The sequence below is a fragment of the Somniosus microcephalus genome, chromosome 11, assembly GCF_052327205.1.
Source record: "Somniosus microcephalus isolate GS21.2 chromosome 11, FLI_Smic_1.0, whole genome shotgun sequence".
NCBI classification, from domain to species: domain Eukaryota; kingdom Metazoa; phylum Chordata; class Chondrichthyes; order Squaliformes; family Somniosidae; genus Somniosus; species Somniosus microcephalus.
Genome location: NC_140997.1, coordinates 65,930,558 through 65,949,827, shown reverse-complemented (window position 1 = coordinate 65,949,827; position 19,270 = coordinate 65,930,558). Strand labels below are relative to the sequence as shown.

General features: G+C 41.7%; 1 protein-coding gene across 3 annotated transcripts in view; it reads left to right on the top strand.

The window, feature by feature from the left end:
• smg1 (SMG1 nonsense mediated mRNA decay associated PI3K related kinase) overlaps window positions 1-19,270 on the top strand; it is a 177,176-nt gene that overhangs the window by 96,839 nt on the left and 61,067 nt on the right. For all 3 annotated transcript variants that reach the window (XM_086000818.1, XM_086000817.1, XM_086000819.1), the window contains exons 36-46: window positions 4,537-4,698; window positions 5,248-5,465; window positions 6,611-6,765; window positions 7,548-7,770; window positions 8,322-8,568; window positions 9,822-10,051; window positions 10,834-11,082; window positions 13,360-13,498; window positions 13,591-13,700; window positions 13,847-14,065; window positions 16,117-16,310. In XM_086000818.1, the coding sequence (XP_085856944.1) occupies window positions 4,537-4,698; window positions 5,248-5,465; window positions 6,611-6,765; window positions 7,548-7,770; window positions 8,322-8,568; window positions 9,822-10,051; window positions 10,834-11,082; window positions 13,360-13,498; window positions 13,591-13,700; window positions 13,847-14,065; window positions 16,117-16,310 (2,146 nt within the window). The remainder of the gene's footprint in view (window positions 1-4,536; window positions 4,699-5,247; window positions 5,466-6,610; window positions 6,766-7,547; window positions 7,771-8,321; window positions 8,569-9,821; window positions 10,052-10,833; window positions 11,083-13,359; window positions 13,499-13,590; window positions 13,701-13,846; window positions 14,066-16,116; window positions 16,311-19,270) is intronic.

Genomic DNA, 19,270 nt, shown 5'->3' with positions numbered 1-19,270 from the left:
TCTACCCAACTCGCACCTCATACCATCGTAGTTTCCTTTATTTAAATTCAGGACCCTAGTCTGTGAGTCAACTACTTCACTCTCCATCTTAATGAAGAATTCGATCATATTATGTTCGCTCCGACCCAAGGGGCCTCGCACAACAAGATTGCTAATTAATCCTGTCTCATGACATAATACCCAGTCTAAGATGGCCTGATCTCTAGTTGGTTCCTTGACATATTGATCCAGGAAACCATTCTGTATACACTCCAGGAATTCCTCCTCCACAGTATTGTTACTAATTTGGTTAGCCCAATCTATATGTAGATTAAAGTCACCCATGATAACTGCTGTGCCCTTATTGCACGCTTCTCTAATTTCCCTTTTTAATGCCACTCCCAACCTCCGCATTACTGTTTGGGGGTCTATATACCCCTCCCACTAACATTTTCTGCCCCTTGGTATTTCTCAGTTCTACCCATACAGATTCTACATCGTCAGAGCTAATATCCTTCCTTACCTATATGTCCTTGATACAAAAATAGCAAACAATGCTGAATCTCAGTAGTACTAAACCTAGATTGAAGCCTATAATGTAACTTCTATGTGGGGTTTCATTAGATCGATGGAGTCTCCCACCCTTAGCTAGATGGCCTCAGAGAAGAGGTCTGGGAGCATGTTCCCTGCAATATACCCCTGGTACACTTGGAAACCCAGACTTGTGATGGAAGACAGCGATAATGTATTGCACCCAGATCATATAACTGTCATTCACTAGAGGTTATGAAGATAGTAGAGCTGTGAAATCGGCCTTAAAGTTTACTACCCAACAATCTGATTCAGTAGACTGATAATTTGTAGACAGCTAACAGGAAGTCGGTCCAAAAGCACCTATTTGCATAGGATTACATAGGATATACGGCACAGAAACGGGCCATTCGGCCCAACCAGTCCATGCTGGCATTTATGCTCCACACAAGCCTCCTCCTATCTTTCCTCATCTAAATCTATCAGTATAACCCGCTATTCCCTTCTCCCTCATATGCTTGTCTAGCCTCATCTTAAATGCATCTATACTATTCGCTTCAACCATTCCCTGTGGTAGCGAGTTGCACATTCTCACCACTCTGGGTAAAGAAGTTTCTTCTGAATTCCCTATTGGATTTCTTGGTGACTATCTTATATTGATGGCCTCTAGTTATGCTCTTCCCCAGAAGTGGAAACATTCTCTGTATTCACTATCAAAAAAATTTCATAATTTTGAAGACCACTATTGGGTCACCCCATAGACTTTTTTCAAGAGAAAAGAGACCCAACCTGTTCACCCTTTCCTGATATGTATACCCTCACATTTCTGGTATCGTCCTTGTACAGGAAACTTGGTTTATCCGGAGGTTAACTGTCCGGAATGCTCGAGCCACCGGCAAAATTCAGGAGTCGGTTCAGTAAGTTTTTTTTCTTTTCATTGCTTTTTTTTCACCAGTCAGGCTCTGCAAGGTCTAGCTAAAGCTGTTGCTTAGCTACAGAGACGCTTGCAAGCTACGGCCGACTGTTTAGAAGCTTAGCAACAGGGTTTGTTGCTAGATATGGAGCTCAAAAGCTTCCGTATGTTTTAACATTAGCGCTGGTTTGTCTGGCAGTTTTGATGGGACGGCAATGGCTCAGTCCCGTCGGTGCCGGATATCTCAAAGTTTCCTGTAAATCCTCTCTGCACTATCTCTATCCTTTTTATAATGTGGCGACCAGAACTGTACGCAGTGTGGTCTAACCAAGGTTCGATACAGGTTTAGCATAACTTCCCTACTTTTCAATTCTACCCCTCCTAGAAATAATCCCTAGTGCTTGGTTTACTTTTTTTTTAATGACCTTGTTAACCTGTGTCGCAACTTTGTGATTTGTTTATTTGTACTCCTAGATCCCTTCGTTCCTCTACCCCACCTAGACTCATACCCTCCAAGTGGAATAAACTGGTCGTTTTCCGAGTGGCAGGCAGTGACTGGTGGGGTACCGCAAGGATCGGTCCTAGGACCCCAGCTGTTCACAATATATATTGATCTGGACGAGGGAATTGGATGTAATATCTCCAAATTTGCAGACGACACAAAGCTGGGTGGGAGGGTAAGCTGTGAGGAGGATGTCGTGAAACTCCAGTACGATTTGGACAGGTTGGGTGATTGGGCAGAAACATGGCAAATGCACTATAATGTGGATAAATGTGAAGTTATCCACTTTGGTGGCAAAAACAGGAAGGCAGATTATTATTTGAATGGCAATAGATTGGGAGAAGGGGAAGTGCAAAGAGACCTGGGTGTTCTTGTGCACCAGTCGCTGAAGGTAAGCATGCAGGTGCAGCAGGCGGTTAAGAAGGCAAATGGTATGTTGGCCTTCGTAACAAGAGGGTTCGAGTACAGGAACAAGGATGTCTTGCTGCAGTTGTACAGGGCCTTGGTGAGACCACACCTTGAGTATTGTGTGCAGTTTTGGTCGCCTTACCTGAGGAAGGGCGTTCTTGCCATGGAGGAAGTGCAGCGAAGATTCACCAGGCTGATACCTGGGATGGCAGGAATGACATATGAGGAGAGATTGTGTCGATTGGGCTTATACTCACTGGAGTTTAGAAGATTGAGAGGGGATCTCATCGAAACCTATAAAATTCTGTCAGGCCTGGACAGACTAGATGCAGGAAGGATGTTTCTGATGGCCGGGGTGTCCAGAACCAGGGGTCATAGTCTAAGGGTAAGGGGTAAGCCATTTAGGACTGAAATGAGGAATTTCTTCACCCAGAGAGTGGTGAACCTGTGGAATTCTCTGCCACAGAGGGCGGTGGAGGCCAGTTCATTAAATATATTCAAGAAAGAGTTGGATATATTTCTTAAGGCTAAAGGGATCAAGGGATATGGGGAGAAGGCAGGGACAGGATACTGAATTTGGATGATCAGCCATGATCTCATTGAATGGCGGAGCAGGCTCGAAGGGCCGAATGGCCTACTCCTGCTCCTATCTTCTTTGTTTCTATGATAAGTGACCCTATTCTTCCTACCAAAATGTAATACCCCGCATTTATTCTGTGTTGAACTTCATTTGCCAATTCGATGCCCATTCTGCAAGTTTATAAACCCACAATGGGCTGCAGCCCACCTAATAGCTACTAGATGCCAATCCATTTGTCATTTATTTGTAAAATCCCTTTGGACTCAATGGAACAAAGCCATCGTGTAATTAAACATTAGCAAATTAATGCCTTCCTTACGGGAATGTTCCCGAGTCTCCTGATGCTGTTGACTGGCTTTTGCAATAAGCAAAATGTAAAAGTAACAAGCTAGTTTTCAAAATATATGTAGAGTTCCTTATGATCTGAAATGTGATGAAGCTTCACAGCAGTCATAATGATATCTTCTGAAGGTAGCCAAAAAAAGAGGTTCTGTAATAGTTTTGACTGCAGGATCTGATGTAATTTGCAAGTTTAATTGCAGTGTGATTCCTAGAGGACTATTAAGCACAATTCTCTCTGCCGCCTGGTTGAAGAAGAGACTGTTGTTGGAATGTGCTCACTGTTTAAACTCAGACATGTAATTATAATTTCTATCTATCTATAACTACTATAGGAACAGTATGTCTAGCGTGCACTCCCTGTCTGTTATACTTAAAGTGCCACACAATTTTTTGTGACACCTAAAAGATTTTTTTTTAGTGTTTTAATAACATGGCAGTCATTTGGAACGTACAGAGAAACTCTCCAGGAGCATATAAGTGCAGGTGATGCGTACCAATTCTGAGATATACATAAGCTTGAGGGGTTCACTCAGTGTTTTGTTAGACTGGAGCTGATGACAATGCAACAAGAAACCATTCACTTGGTTTTCTCTAGGATTGGAAACGCTGATTGATTTTAGCACTGGATTTTCAATGATAGTGACTTGGATGCAGTAAGTAGTAATTGAGCTGTATACAGGAAGCTTTGGTTTATCCGGAGGTTAACTGTCCGGAATGCTCAAGCCACTGGCAAAAATCAGGAGCCATTTCATTAGTTTTTTTTTCTTTCCGTTGCTTTTTTTCCACCAGTCAGGCTCTGCAAGGTCTCGCTGAAGCTGTTGCTAAGCTACAGAGACGCTTGCAAGGTACGGCCGACTGTTTAGAAGCTGTTAGGGTTTGTTGCCAGATATGGCGCTCAAAATCTCCGTATGTTTCAACATTAGCGCTGGTTTGTCTGGCGGTTTTGATGGGACGGCAACAGCTCGGTCCCGTCGGTGCCGGATAGCACAAAGTTTCCTGTACTATCTTTATTCAACAATAACTTGTCACCAACCTAGCAAACTTGCTACATTAGGGTTATGCTAAATGCTTTTGTTGCAGAATATATACTTGAGTGTAAAAGAACAGTGCATGAGATTTGCAACTGAAATATTAAAAAAAAAAAAAATGTTTTGTGCTAGTTAAATATTTAAAAATGCTGGGGGTGGGCTTGAATTTACAATGATGCTTGTGTGTCATAACTCGTAACACTATTTACTATTTGCAAAACTTGTTTACATTTTGCTCTGGTTTTTGTTTCAGGTATTATTCCACAGCTGTTCTCACGTTTGAACCACCCCGAGGTATACGTACGTCAGAGCATCTGCAATCTGCTGTGCCGTGTGGCTCAGGATTCTCCTCATCTTATCCTGTATCCTGCTATTGTTGGCTCAATATCACTCAGTGGTGAATCCCAGTCCTCTGGTAATTAACATTTCTGTGTGTATCTGTGGCTTAACCTGCGATTGGCTAGACTACTGGTAAAAGCATTCGTGGTGTTAATGAATATATGATCATAGTTTACAGAAATCTTAAATGTCTTTATATTTTAATAAGTTAGTTAATTGTTTTTGTATATTTTCAAAGCTGGAACATCTAAAATTAATTTTTCATTTTTACTTTTTGAGGACTTCTTTTCACTGCCCCCAGCATAAGTTTTCCATTTCCACTCTCCATATGATCTCCATTGGATGTATAGGATGTCCCAGCCCATGCCTGTTGCCTAATTAGCTGATAAATGAATGTCCACTTTCCCTACCCCGTGTTGAATATTTTGTCACCTTGAGAGAAGTAAGCTTACCCCAATAGTGCCAGATTAATTTCTGAAATAAGCAGCCCTTAGCATCAAATCATAGAGCATATGTTAGGAAAGCTGCTCTCTAGCTAATCTAGATTGCTGCCTTTTATGTCAGTTCAATTTGTGTATAATAAATGTTCTTTCTAATCTAAAATGTTGTGCTGCTTCTCCTCCAGGAGCCAAATTGTCATCTGCAATTCCTACCCTGCTGAGTAATATCCAGGCTGAAGCCCTGTCTGGAGGCGAATGCGAAGAAAATAGTCCACCTGGGTCCCAAGATAGTATCAAAGATGAACAGAAAGCTTGTTTCAATGAAGATCAAGCCATGATGCAGGACTGCTATAGCACAATAGTCGATAAGCTGTCATCAGCAAATCCTACCATGGTTTTACAGGTACTGTGACCATTGTTACTAAGTTGCAGTTAGAATTATTATTTTTTTGTTTTGTTCAGACTGTCAAACTCCATTTAGTGATTTTTTTCTGAATCCAAAATCTGACCAGACCTAGAACCTGGTCCAGTTCTAACCCAGAACAAAGAAGTGAAGATGTATATCTTCCCCTTGATGGCTATCAGTGGACATAAGAAAGCTGGATGACAACATTCAATTGAAATTTCTTTTTTAATGAATTCCAGACCAATAATTGAAACTGGAAAATTAAGCAATTTGATAAAGGGATGTCAGCTGCTGAACTGCATGATCCAGTGAATCTGAAAAACTTGAATTGTATTGTGTAAAATATGTTGGCACATTTCAGAATGTTTAATCTGAAAATACCACCAGACAATCTCGTGCTACACCTCAAATTGAAGTGGCAAGTTCTTTTTATTTAAAAAAAAAACTCAATCTCTCCCACTTTCCTTCTCCAATAATGTTTTGTGAAATAATATAGTAACCACAGTTCTTGGCAATTTTGTGTAACTAGTTGTGCAAGCAACATTTAGTATTTTTAGCTTTTTTCTCAAGTTTACCTCCCAAACCGGGGATATGAAAAATTTTCATATCGATAACTTGGAAAAATACTATACATATTATGTGCAACACTCTTAAATCCTCATCATAGAAAGCCCAGTTATTCCCATCGATCAGTTTCTGCTTAAAACAAACTATTTGCACTAATGCCTTGTAATTGTCCAAGAATTAAAGTTTGGGAAACAGCTGCTAAAAGATATGGAAATATTAAGTGAGAAGCTGACATTTATTATGAGATTGTTCATTATACGGCTACATATGGAGTACAGCAAATTGGCACTTCTGCAGATTCTGGCTATACTTGGTAAATGTTGAAGAGCCACAGTTATTTATATTTTAGTGCTTTATGATCTTGTCAAGCTGTGCTCAGTTGAAGCTTGAGGGTGCTTTTTTAAGCCAATGTGTTTTCCACAATTTGAGATATGACTGAAATATAGTCTTAAGGGAAGCAATCTGAAGGCTTGGTAGTGTTCAGGTAACACAAATGTTTTTTGAATTCATGGTGCTCTCTTAGACTGTGAATTCATCATCTATTTTAACTTTTTTTTAATATGCTGGCACTGCAGGTACAGATGTTAGTTGGGGAGTTGCGACGAATTACTGTACTGTGGGATGAGCTCTGGCTTGGAGTTCTTCAACAACAACACATGCATGTGCTAAGACGCATTCAGCAATTGGAGGATGAGGTGAAGAGGGTTCAAAACAATAATACTCTTCGCAAGTAAGTGTTTCAAAGCTAGCTGAATCCAACCAACTAGTTTAACCATATAGTTTTTGTATTAGGAATGCAAACTTATTCAATTCAAACATTTTTTATGGGGCTAGCCATAGTGTAAATAGAATTGGAACTGTCAAAGTATTGGTGCATCATTAAGGTATCACTTCAAGCAATTTACAGAAAGTCTTTTGTGTATCTGTATGTGAGCTCAGATCAATAACGTTAAGTCAAACCTTGCATTGTTTTTAATGGAAGTGATCTGTTTAATGGAAATGAATATATGGAGAATAATGTCACACTTAATTTTGATGCAATTATTGAGATCATATTTGAAGAAGATAAATTCTTTTCTAATTTTATCTGCTGTAATAGTTAATCTGATGAACTGGATACTCAATAAATGAGCAGCACAATATGGTTCAAATCTGCCTTGCACCCTTGTGCAGTTTTCCTTTTTCCCCCCACCCAAAATTTGGACTAACTTTTTGATTAGATTTGAATGTGTTAACCAGGATATGCATCTCTGTTTGCATACAGGTAAACAGAATGCTTCTCCATAATGGGGCTATTGCAGAGAGCATTTTGTAAAGCCCTGTTAATACATTACTTGTGACTATCTTGTATGTCACCTTTTATATGTTTTTAGGTGAGGAATTATCTGTAATGTTTGTGGAATTTCAACCAAAATGATGTTGGGCTAATTTAGGGTGAGCTGTTGATGTGTTTTGCAGTTAAAAGACCTTGTTTACTGTGAAGCGTTTCAGTCCTAACTTCTTCTATCTTAGGGAAGAGAAGATGGCCATTATGAGGGAAAAGCACACGGCTTTGATGAAACCAGTGGTATTTGCTCTGGAGCATGTGTGCAGCATTACTTCAGCTCCATCAGAAACTCCTCATGAAAAATGGTTTCAGGACACATATGGAGAACCAATTAATAATGCTTTGGAAAAACTGAAGACCCCATCCAACCCTGCTAATCCCAGCAACAGCTGGTTGCCATTTAAACAGGTGAGATTTGTAGCAGAACAGTTTGCCGATAGAGCATAATTGACTGGATCTTTCACAATTTTTATTAATCAGTAAAAGTTACCACAGGAATTGTGTGTGCAATATGATGGAATGTGCTTTTTGAATTTGACTCATACAGATTTCAGATGGCTAGCTTCTTTTCCAACCAGTTTTTTTCTTCTCTTAATAAAAACATACCACAGCAACTTGGCGGTCAGGGAAATTTGCGAGAGAATTCAATGTTGGGGGTTTGCTTCTCTTAAAGTCCACTCTGCTGTCTAGGAGTATAGTTTAATCATAATGTTAGCTTCAAAGTTTATAATATTACTTGACTGCTGGATGGAAACAGTGGAAAAGTGAATATGACATTAAAGGATTTGCTGTAAGAGGTTAAGAGTTGGGAAACGCAGTCGTGGCAGATTGGAGACTATTTATACTGTCACCTGGTACAAAGCAAAAGTGTAGTTTTATTTTTCTTCAGTGTTGATATGCATATGAAAAAGGCCTCTGAAGCATGTCAAATAACTTATACTATTTCTAATATATTGCAGATAATGCTGAACTTACAACAGAGAGCTCAGAAACGTACCAGCTACCTGTTGCATCTGGAGGAAATTAGTCCACGAATGGCTGCAATGTCCAACACAGAAATTGCCTTGCCTGGCGAAATCTCAGCAAGGGATGCAGTCACCATTCAGAGTGTTGGCAATACCATTACCATTCTACCCACCAAAACAAAACCAAAGAAACTGATGTTCTTGGGCTCTGATGGGAAAAACTACCCATATCTGTTTAAAGGTAAAATGAAAATAGATGTCTATGGTTTACACCACTAATATTAAACTTAATGTGATTGTTTCTTAAAGTTGCAGTGTCCCATTAATTGTTTATTTTCACAGGTAGGATCTGAGGGGTGGGAGGAATAGAAACGTTGTATTGTGCCACCTGGTTTAACAAATGTTAACTGCCTCAGTGTTACAATTTGTATGTAATTTACTTTAAGAAAGGACCAATTTGGAGCTACTTTCCCTGGTGTAAACTTCAGAAAAATTACATAGAATATACAGCACAGAAACAGGCCATTCGGACCAACCAGCATTTATGCTCCACTCGAGCCTCCTCCCGTCATTCCTCATCTAACTAGCAGCATAACCCTCTTCCCTTCTCCCTCGTGCTTATCCAGCTTCCCCTTAAATGCATCTATACTATTCAACTCAACTACTCCCTTAAAATTACAAATCCTTCATTATCAATACACAACTTAAACTAGCCCATCAATTGAATTCAGAGGGAGAAAAACAGGAACTTGCTGTGCAAAACATTTTGCCCCGTTATTGCTAAGATAGTTACGGCTCCTTTCCAATTTGCATAAGTACATAAATAATCTAAATGTTTTGGCTGATGTACACTCTGCTTTTATTGGGAAAGTGCTCTTGAAAGCTTTAACTGAAGACACCACTTAACCTCAGGTGAGAAATGCTGTCAGCAATTCCAAAGGGGAGAATTGTCTTTACCTATTGGGCTCACCTGACTTTCATCATTGTGCTCGCTTGAGTGCACTAGAGCAGTTGAAAAACAAGAGTACATTGACCTTTGGATATAATTGGTTCATTTTTCAATTGTGGATCAAGAATAATAGCTGTGTGGGTCTGGTAGCTTAGTGTTGGCTCCTCAGCAGCTGGTATTAGTGGATTTATAAGCAAACTGGGGCAAGGAGGCTACATTTATGGGTATCTAGTGTCCTTTCTAAAGAGAAACTGCTTTACAGATGTGGGGGCGGTAGGGCAGAATGTTTTCAAATTCAGTTCTTGCAGTTAGTGTTTTCTAGTTCAAGATCGTTTTAATTCCTTTGGCAATCCACAGACCTTTCTTGCTGACTTTAAACTTTTAAATTTCATTTCAAATTTTGTGTAGTCATAACTTTAATGAAGTAGTATTGAACCTTGCCTGATGTGGTTTCTTATGAAAACTACCTGTGTTCTTTTAAATTTGAACTTTGCAAACTTTTTGATGTAAATGAACAGATAATTTCTTATTCCTTCTGTTCACAGGACTGGAAGACTTGCATCTGGATGAACGAATAATGCAGTTCTTGTCAATTGTAAATACCATGTTTATAAAAATTAATCACCAGGAGACTCCACGTTTCCATGCCAGACATTATTCTGTAACGCCATTGGGTACAAGATCAGGGCTCATTCAGTGGGTGGATGGCGCCACTCCCCTTTTTGGACTTTACAAGCGTTGGCAACAAAGAGAAGCTACTTTACAGGCACAGAAGGTAGAGCAAAAATTTTCAAATTCAGTTCTTGCGGTTAGGCAAGGCCAGAACTGGAGGGCCTTGACAATTTTAACAGCAGGACCTCATTTAAATAACACTCTAACACTCTGCTGACTATGTCCAACACACCACCAGATTGACTACCTGTCTGGTGGGCAGAAGTAGAAATTTTAGCAGCAGGAGATCACAGCCAGGGACCCGTGGGGACGGACCCCGGCAGTCAGTGGAAGGAGGGCTTTGCAGGAGATCGAGGTTGGGGGTTCCAGTGAGGTTTGGGGGGGGGGGGGGGGGTGGGTGAGGCCCAAGGACTCCTCGAGGGGTGTGGGGGAGCACTCCTGATCCTCCTAGCCCACAAGGAATTCTTAAAAGATTTTGAATACTTCCGGCCGCTCGGCGCCTCCAGCCTTGGATCTGCTGCCGGGCAGCCGACAATGTGGAACTCCCCCCTGACGTTCAGTTAATTCTACGTTGCAGCGCCGATGATGTCATCAGCTTTGGAATGTCCTTCACCAGTCTTTTACGGGAGCCTCGTCGATGGCCTGATTTAGGGTAGTAAAAATTTAAATGGCTGGGAAGGCGGCGGGTTGGAACCGGGAGGTAGAATTTTTAAATTTTAACCCCTTCTACACACCATTCCTGCTGGGTGGGGTGGGGGCTTAAAATCGGGGCCCTTGAGTTTGTGCCACCAAAGCTGTGTATTAATTTTCCCTGAAAGTTTATATAAATGTAAGACTTTAAAGACATTCATTGTTCATTTTTTGAGTGTTTATTTCTTTTTTCAGAACCAGGATTCTTACCAGGCTACTCAAAATCCTGCTTTGGTACCCCGGCCCAGTGAGCTGTACTACAGCAAAATTGGGCCAGCTTTAAAATCAGTGGGTCTTAATCTTGATGTCTCGCGTCGTGACTGGCCTTTGAGCGTAATGAGTTCGGTCTTAGAAGAACTGATGGAGTCCACGCCACCAAATCTTCTTGCAAAAGAGCTATGGTGTTCATGCACTACTCCAGATGAGTGGTGGGGTGTTACACAGGTATGAGAAAAGCCTTCTTAAAATGTTTGTCGTCCTGAATGAAAAGGCAATAAGTATTAATTCTTCACCTATATTTAAACAATTCCTATATAGGTACATACACGAGTGAAGCTTTTGGGCAATAATGTATAGAATGCAGCAACACCAGCACATTTGCCATATTTAGTATATGCACAATATTTCATATGTAAGAAATCAATCAAAATTTTACTTGCCTTTGAATTTCTAGATAATGGATCAATTTTACAGAAAAATTCTACCAATATTTTAGGCAGTTGATAACCCAATAGTCTACATGAACTAGCACATTTGGTAATTGGCAATCTCTCGATGTAGTTGCTGAAGTGAACCTATTCCCAGGTTTTCACTTGGCCATTTGGGTAATACCGAAGCCGAGTTTAAATCTGGGAGACTGGATTGGTCCAGTACTCTTGACCTATTGTTACTGCAGAAAATGTTTTTGTTCTCTCAGCCTGGTAAATTTGCAACTTTACTAAAGTGTTTCTGGAGAAGATTCTTGTAGATGTTATAATGCCTCATAACTGGGGGGGTCTGGTCAAGGAAATAGTGTGGGTACTGTAAAGGGCACAAAAATAGTACGTGCTCTCTTGGAATGGCTACCACAATCATTTCGTCCAAAAGTATTCATTGAAAATTCTCTTGTTCTCCGGTTCATGAGTAGGTTCTGAGGTGAGGTCAGGACCTGAACTTGATTTTACATGAGCTTCTGTACCGACCTTTTTGAGTCATAGTAAACATGACCTCAAGCTGTACACTTGGAAAACCGTTTTGCTTTTAACTGAACTGTTGCAGTAACGGTCACCAAACTCAAGTATTTGTAGTCAACATTTTTCCATCTTGTGATTTAAAGATAGGGGGTATTGAAGCCCATATCTAACTACCTCCACAGAATGTGTCTGATTCTTTAGATGGACGGTACTCTGTCTTTCCTTGTTTTGCTTTGTTTATTTGATGGAGGAGCAGCGAGGAAGGAAGGCGCTTACATTTATATAGCATGTTTATACCCTCAGAGCATCCCAAAACACTTTGCAGCCAAGGAATTACTTTTTGAAATGTAATTATTTTGGCAAATGTGACAGCTAATCTGCACACAAGGTCCCAGTAGTTGATTTAATTTGGCTTTTTTCGTGGAGGTTGTGATGGCTGATGGATAAATATTGGCCATGATACTTGGAGATCTTCCGGCACTTCTTTGAATAGTACCATGGGATCACTTAACACACACTTAAACAAGTAGATGAGGACTCAGTTTAATGTCCCTTCTAAAAGTGCAGCACTTCAGTGCAGTGCCAGCCTGGGTTAGGTACTTGTTTTCTATTGAACTCAGAAATTAGGCTTGTTTATTTAAATGGGTGGTGGAGTATATGCTTGCATTGTTATCAACTGGCAGCAAGAAACCCAAGATTAGTTGAGGATCATTCTACCTGTCTGCCACTGTATCTTTATATAGCCTCAGAAATGATGACCATTAAATTATCTGTAAAACGACCTCATGGAGTAATCTTGTAAATTTACCAAGCACTGTAAAACCTGTTGAAAGACAATGCATTCTTCCCGGTTCCCTTAGAATCTTCATGGGAGGAGGAAATGCAAACTATGTTGAGAAAGCTGTTTATCTGGTGGAATCGTCATTCCTTGAGTATGAGTATCCTCATTCTGTGCAACACAGCAGCTAATCACAAGATGATCTTTTCAGTCTCAAATTCATATGTAGTTAGCTTTTTTTAAACCGGTAGTTGTCCAGTTTTGTTTTTGTTTCACTTCTGCAGAGTAAAAAGAAAGTACAGAAATTTGCAAAGCCTCTTTTTTTTAATTCTCATCCTTGTTTACAAATCCTTCCATGGCCTCACATATTCCTATCTCTAATCTCCTCCAGCCCACAGCCTTCCGAGATCTCTGCGCTCCTCCAATTCTGGCCTCTTGTGTATCCCCAATTTTTATTGCTTCACAATTGGTAGCTCACCATCAGCTGCCTAGGACCTAAGCTCTGGAATTCCCTCCCTAACCCTCGCTGCCTCTCTAAGACGATCCTTAAAACCTACCTCTTTGACCAAGAAGTTGGTCACTTTCCTAATATCCCCTTATGTGGCTCGGTGTCAAATTTTGTCTGATAACCCTCCTGTGAAGCATCTTGGGATGTTTTACTATCTTAAAGGTGGTATGTAAATGAAAGTCGTTATCCTAAGAAGGTGGATTGCTTGAATCTTTTCTCGTTCTGTTGCTGTGTCTTGATAATGAATGTTATTTTATTCCCAGTCATATGCAAGATCAACTGCAGTTATGTCCATGGTGGGCTACATAATTGGACTTGGTGACAGACACTTGGATAATGTACTTATAGACATGACAACTGGAGAAGTGGTGCACATTGACTACAATGTTTGCTTTGAAAAAGGTACTTCTGCATATACTGTTGTTTTTTCTGTAGTGTCATATCCTGCTTTTTGTACGATAATAATTAACATTTTTTACTCTAAATATCTTTAGGCAAAAGCCTAAGAGTTCCTGAGAAGGTTCCATTCAGAATGACTCAGAATATTGAAACAGCACTTGGTGTGACTGGAGTTGAAGGATTGTTCAGACTTTCTTGTGAGCAGGTTAGTTTATTAGCTGAAAGTTACAGCAGTCGTATACTGCTGCATATATATTTATGAATCGATCACATCACCATAAAATGCTTGCAGACCCTGTCCAACTTCAGTCTCTTCCATCCAGCTTTTCTGTTCTTTTTGTTCCCTGTTAGGTAGTCCAAATAATGCGACGTGGCCGAGAGACCCTCTTGACATTGCTGGAAGCTTTTGTATATGATCCATTGGTGGATTGGACCGCAGGTGGTGAGATTGGATTTGCTGGTGCTGTGTATGGTGGAGGAGGCCAGCAAGCTGAGAGCAAACAGAGCAAGAGGGAGATGGAACGAGACATTACCCGCAGTCTCTTCTCTTCCAGGGTTGCTGAAATTAAGGTATCTAGCATTGAGAATAGTATATAATCTTCAAAAATAGCAAATCTTCACTTCGAATTCAAAGCTAGGAAATCCAACTTTTTTCAGCAGACATTTGAATTAGTAAATTGTTTAATATGCTTTAATCTATTTTGAGAAGGTTGAGATATACGGATCAAACCTCTTGGTCTTTGTCCTCGGGGAACGTCCATTTCCCTGGACAAAAAAGAAAGGACATGTTTATCCCCAACACCAAAAGCTTTGATTGGTCCCCTTGGATGACAAGTCCTGATTGGTCCCCTTGAAGGACAAGACACACCCAGCAGTTCGCGGGAATGTGTAATTCGATCCTTCCTGCCTATGTAATCGGCTACTTTGCAAAGTGTAATTCAAGCCATTCTGACTGCCTACTCCAGACAGAACAGAACTCACTTGGAACAGACAGGGCTCACCCTCGCAGCTTAAGACCTTCTCCCACCCCCCCGCAAACAAGTTCCTGCCCCCACTGCCCAAGTTCCTGACCTCCTTGCCCCCCTGCCTCCCACCCACCCCATGAAATAGATGAGGCATTGCGTGTGGGTCACGGATTATTAACAGGTTTATTGGATATGAAGTGAATAGTGGCAGCGTCATGACTTCTGGATTTCATCCAGTCCAATGATGTCACTTGCCACACACGCACCGAGCTTTCTGAGAAATCAACCCGGTCTAGGGGGAGGGATGGGAGAACATGGTGCGGGTGTGAAGGGGGTGGGGTTGGAAGAACGTGATCCGTCTCACCACCAAGCTCCCATTCTCACACTCATTTCTTCCCCCCCCCCCCCCCCCCCCCCCTTTAGTCCTGGATCACATTCTTGTCCATCCCCATTGTACTCTCCGTGCTCTTTACCGCAACCCCCCCCCCCCCCCCCCCCCCCCGAGCTCCTGGCCTCGCCCCTCCGATTCCTCCCTTCTCTCTCCAATACCCTCACCTCTGCCTTCCCCCCCCCTCACTATGATACCTTCCCCCCTCTGATTCTCCCTCTGACACCCGACCCCCCCCCCCCCCCCCTCCGATTGTTGGTGCAGATAACCACTTTGAAAAAGAAAAGAGTCGGACCTATTTTGAGTCTTTGCGCCCTTTTATGATGCACTAGGATTTCTGGGGCTTCCCATGGGGGGGGGGGGGGGGCAGGGTGGCGGCACGGAGGAGTGGGAAGGAGGTGCGCTGTGCTAGGCTTGCACCTGTAGTAGGCATGGACCTATCATAGAGATGTAAATGAGATGGAATGAGGCATTCCGAGCCTTCTGTCTTGATTTACCAAGATTCTGCTCGATTGGTACTTACACGCAGGATCACCCAGAAAAAGGTGGTTATGTAGGGACTGATTATCCTGACCATTGCGTCTGGTGCTGCCTATTTCCCCCTAGGGAACCCCCAGTGCAACTCAATAGACCTGTGGTTGTGCGTAAATTTGTTTTTCAGGCGCAAGGCCCAGTCAAAGGGTGGGCATTCCCCCGGGGTATAAAGTAAGCAGCACTACTTGGGCTTGGTCAGGTGCAGCACACTTTGGCTGTTCTGCACTTGTCCAGTTCTGGGGTAGTGAGAGGCCAGGAAAATTAGCTCCATAACAAACGCAACTCGAGTAACTACGAGTTAATTATATGTAGATGCTATGGAAATTATTTGCCACTGTGAAGGAAAATCCGCACACACTGAACTTTTACCTAGGATGCCAAGAGGACACCGTTAATTCCAGTCTATCTCCATGTCCAAAAGCGTAATTGTCCACTAAGGAGAATCAACCAATGCTGAGGTAGTTAATAAAGATTTAGGAAGGAGCTGCAGATTTGCTTTTTTTCTCTTAAATGTCTAAGCTTTGGATAGATATTGATTGAAACTTTAAGAAGGCTTTTGAGATCTTGTATGCACAGAGATGTAGCTTTAAAATAATTCTAAACTAAACTCAAAACGGGATAACTTGTTTCAATTTGAAGTGATGTGGTTTGACTTCTTAAACTGTGAACTGAATGTTGTGTTTTCTTAACGGTTTGAATTTTTGCTCCTTTCCCTCATCCCACACACACAAAAGGTGACCTGGTTTAAGAACAGGGATGATATGCTGGCTGTTATTCCTAAACTTGATACAAGCCTGGAGGATTATCTGAATCTCCAGGAACAGTTGACAAAAGTGGAGAAACTGCAGGGTAAATTGCTGGAGGAAATAGAATTTCTGGAAGGAGCTGATGATATTTCTGACCACCCGGCTCGCACATTGGAACAAAGGTATGTCTTTTTTTCAAAAAAAGTGAAAAGATTTTTTTAATTTAATCATCTTGCCAATTCTCCCCTCTCACTTGAAGGATTTGTTGCTTTTTGAGGTATTATGACTTAATTTCCTCTACATATACAGTATAAAATGTAACTGAATTTGCACGATGCCATATAGAGGTGCAATTTACATGCAGTTTTTCAGTTGTGTTGCTGAATTACTTGCTTTACAACAGCCATATTAAATTTAAAACTTATTTTTTTCACTGATCAGAAAACTTGCTGAAAGTTCTGTGACACTGAGAATTGTTTCAAAGATCTTGGTCACCACTAAGGATAACTCCAAGTTGACTATAACAAGCTTGATCTTGGGATCATCAGTCATTTTTAATTTTGCGTACTTGTGGAGTAAGCCCATCCATGTTCCAGTAGGTAGAATCATAGAAAGTTACAGCACGGAAGGAGGCCATTTCGGCCCATCGTGTCCGCGCCGACCAACAAAGAGCTATCCAGCCTAATCCCACTTCCCAGCTCTTGGTCCATAGCCCTGCAGGTTAGAGCACCCCAAGTGCACATCCAAGTACTTATTAAATGTGGTTAGGGTTCCTGCCTCTACCACCCTTTCAGGCAGTGAGTTCTAGACCCCCACAACCCTCTGGGTGAAGAAATTTCCCCTCAAAAACCCCTCTAAACCTTCTACCAATTACTTTAAATCTGTGCCCCCTGGTTTTTGACCCCTCTGCTAAGGGAAATAGGTCCTTTCCACTTCATGCCCCTCAATTTTATACACCTCCTACGGTCTCCCCGTAGCCGCCTCTGTTCCAAGGAAAACAGACCCAGCCTATCCAGTCTTTCCTCATAGCTAAGATTCTCTACTCCCGGCAACATCCTTTTAAATCTCCTCTGTACCCTCTCTAGTGCAATCACATCTTTCCTGTAATGTGGTGACCAGAACTGCACGCAGTACTCTAGCTGAGGCCTAACTAGTGTTTTATACAGTTGAAGCATAACCCCCCTGCTCTTGCCTTTATTAGCCATGGTATAGAATACAAGCATTCCGTATGCCTTCTTAACCACCTTATCTACCTGGCCTGCTACCTTCAGGGATCTGTGGACATGCACTCCAAGGTCCCTTTGTTCCTCTACACTACTCGGTGTCCTACCATTTAATGTGTATTCCCTTTCCTTGTCAGCCCTCCCCAAATGCATTACTTCACACTTCTCCGGATTGAATTCCATTTGCCACTGTTCTGCCCACCTGACCAATTTATTGATATCTTCCTGCAGTCTACAGCTTCCTTCAGTATCAACCACACAGCCGATTTTAGTGTCATCTGCAAACTTCTTAATCATGCCCACTATATTCAAGTCTAGATCATTGATATATACCACAAAAAGGAAGGGACCTAGTACTGAGCCCTGCGGAACCCCACTGGAAACAGCTTTCCAGTCACAAAAACACCCATCAACCATTACCCTCTGCTTCCTGCCTCCGAGCCAGTTTTGAATCCAACTTGACACTTTGCCCTGGATCCCATGGTCTTTTAACTTTGTGCCAGGTCTGCCATGTGGAACCTTATCAAAAGCCTTGCTAAAGTCCATATAAACTACATCAAATGTGCTACCCTCATCTACCCTCCTTGTTACCTCCTCAAAAAATTCCATCAAGTTTGTCAGACATGACCTTCCCTTAACAAGTCCATGCTGACTATCCTTGACGAATCCGTGCCTTTCTAAATGAAGATTTATCCTGTCCTTCAGAATTCTTTCCAATAATTTTCCCACGACCGAGGTTAGGCTGACTGGCCTGTAATTACTCGGTCTATCCTTTTCTCCCTCTTTTAAACAAGGGTACCACATTAGCAGTCCTCCGGCACCACACCTGAAGCCAGAGAGGATTGAAAAATGATGGTCAGGGCCTCCGCTATTTCCTCTTTTGCTTTGCTTAACAGCTTGGGATACATTTCATCCGGGCCTGGGGATTTATCCACTTTTAAAGCTGCTAAACCCCTTAATGCTTCCCCTCTCACTGTTTATTTCATCTAATACTTCACACACCTCCCCCCCCCCCCCCGATAGCAATGTCTGCTTTGCCCCTCTCCTTTGTGAGAACAGACGCAAAGTATTCATGAAGAACCCTACCGACGTCTCCTGCCTCCACACACAGATTACACTCATGATCTCTAATAGGCCCTACCCTTTCTTTAGTTATCCTCTTACTCTTAATATATTTATAAAACATCTTTGGGTTTTCCTTGATTTTACTTGCCAAGAATTTTTCATGCTCTCTCTTTCCTTTTTAATTGCACCCCTGCACTTTCTGTACTCCTCTAAAGATTCTGGAGTATTTAGCCCTCTGTATCTGTCATACACCTCCCCTTTTTTTCTTTATCCTACCTTGTATGGCTCTAGATTTGTTCGTCCCACCTTTTTTTCTTTAAGGGCACATATTTGGTCTGAACCCTCCCGATCTCCTTGAATGCCTCCCACTGCTCTGACACCGATTTACCTTCAAGTAGCTGTTTCCAGTCCACTGTGGCTAAATCCCCTCTGAGCTTAGCAAAATTTGCTTTTCCCTAATTTAGAATTTTTATTCCTGGTCTATCCTTTTCCTTTTCCATAACTGCCTTAAATCTAACCGAATTATGGTCACTAGCACCAAAATACTCCCCCACTGATGCACCTTCTACCTGCCCAGCTTCATTCCTGAAAACTAAGTCCAGAACCGCCCCCTCCCTTGTTGGGCTTGCTACATACTGGCTAAAAAAGTTCTCCTGGATGAATTTTAGGAATTCCGCGCCCTCTATACCCTTCACATTAATTTTATCCCAGTTAATATTGGGGTAGTTGAAATCCCCTACTATTACTGCCCTATAGTTTTTGCATGTCTCAGAAATTTGTCTACATATTTGTTCTTCTAACTCCCTCTGTAGGCATCTGTAGTACACTCCCAGCAGTGTGATCGCTCCTTTTTT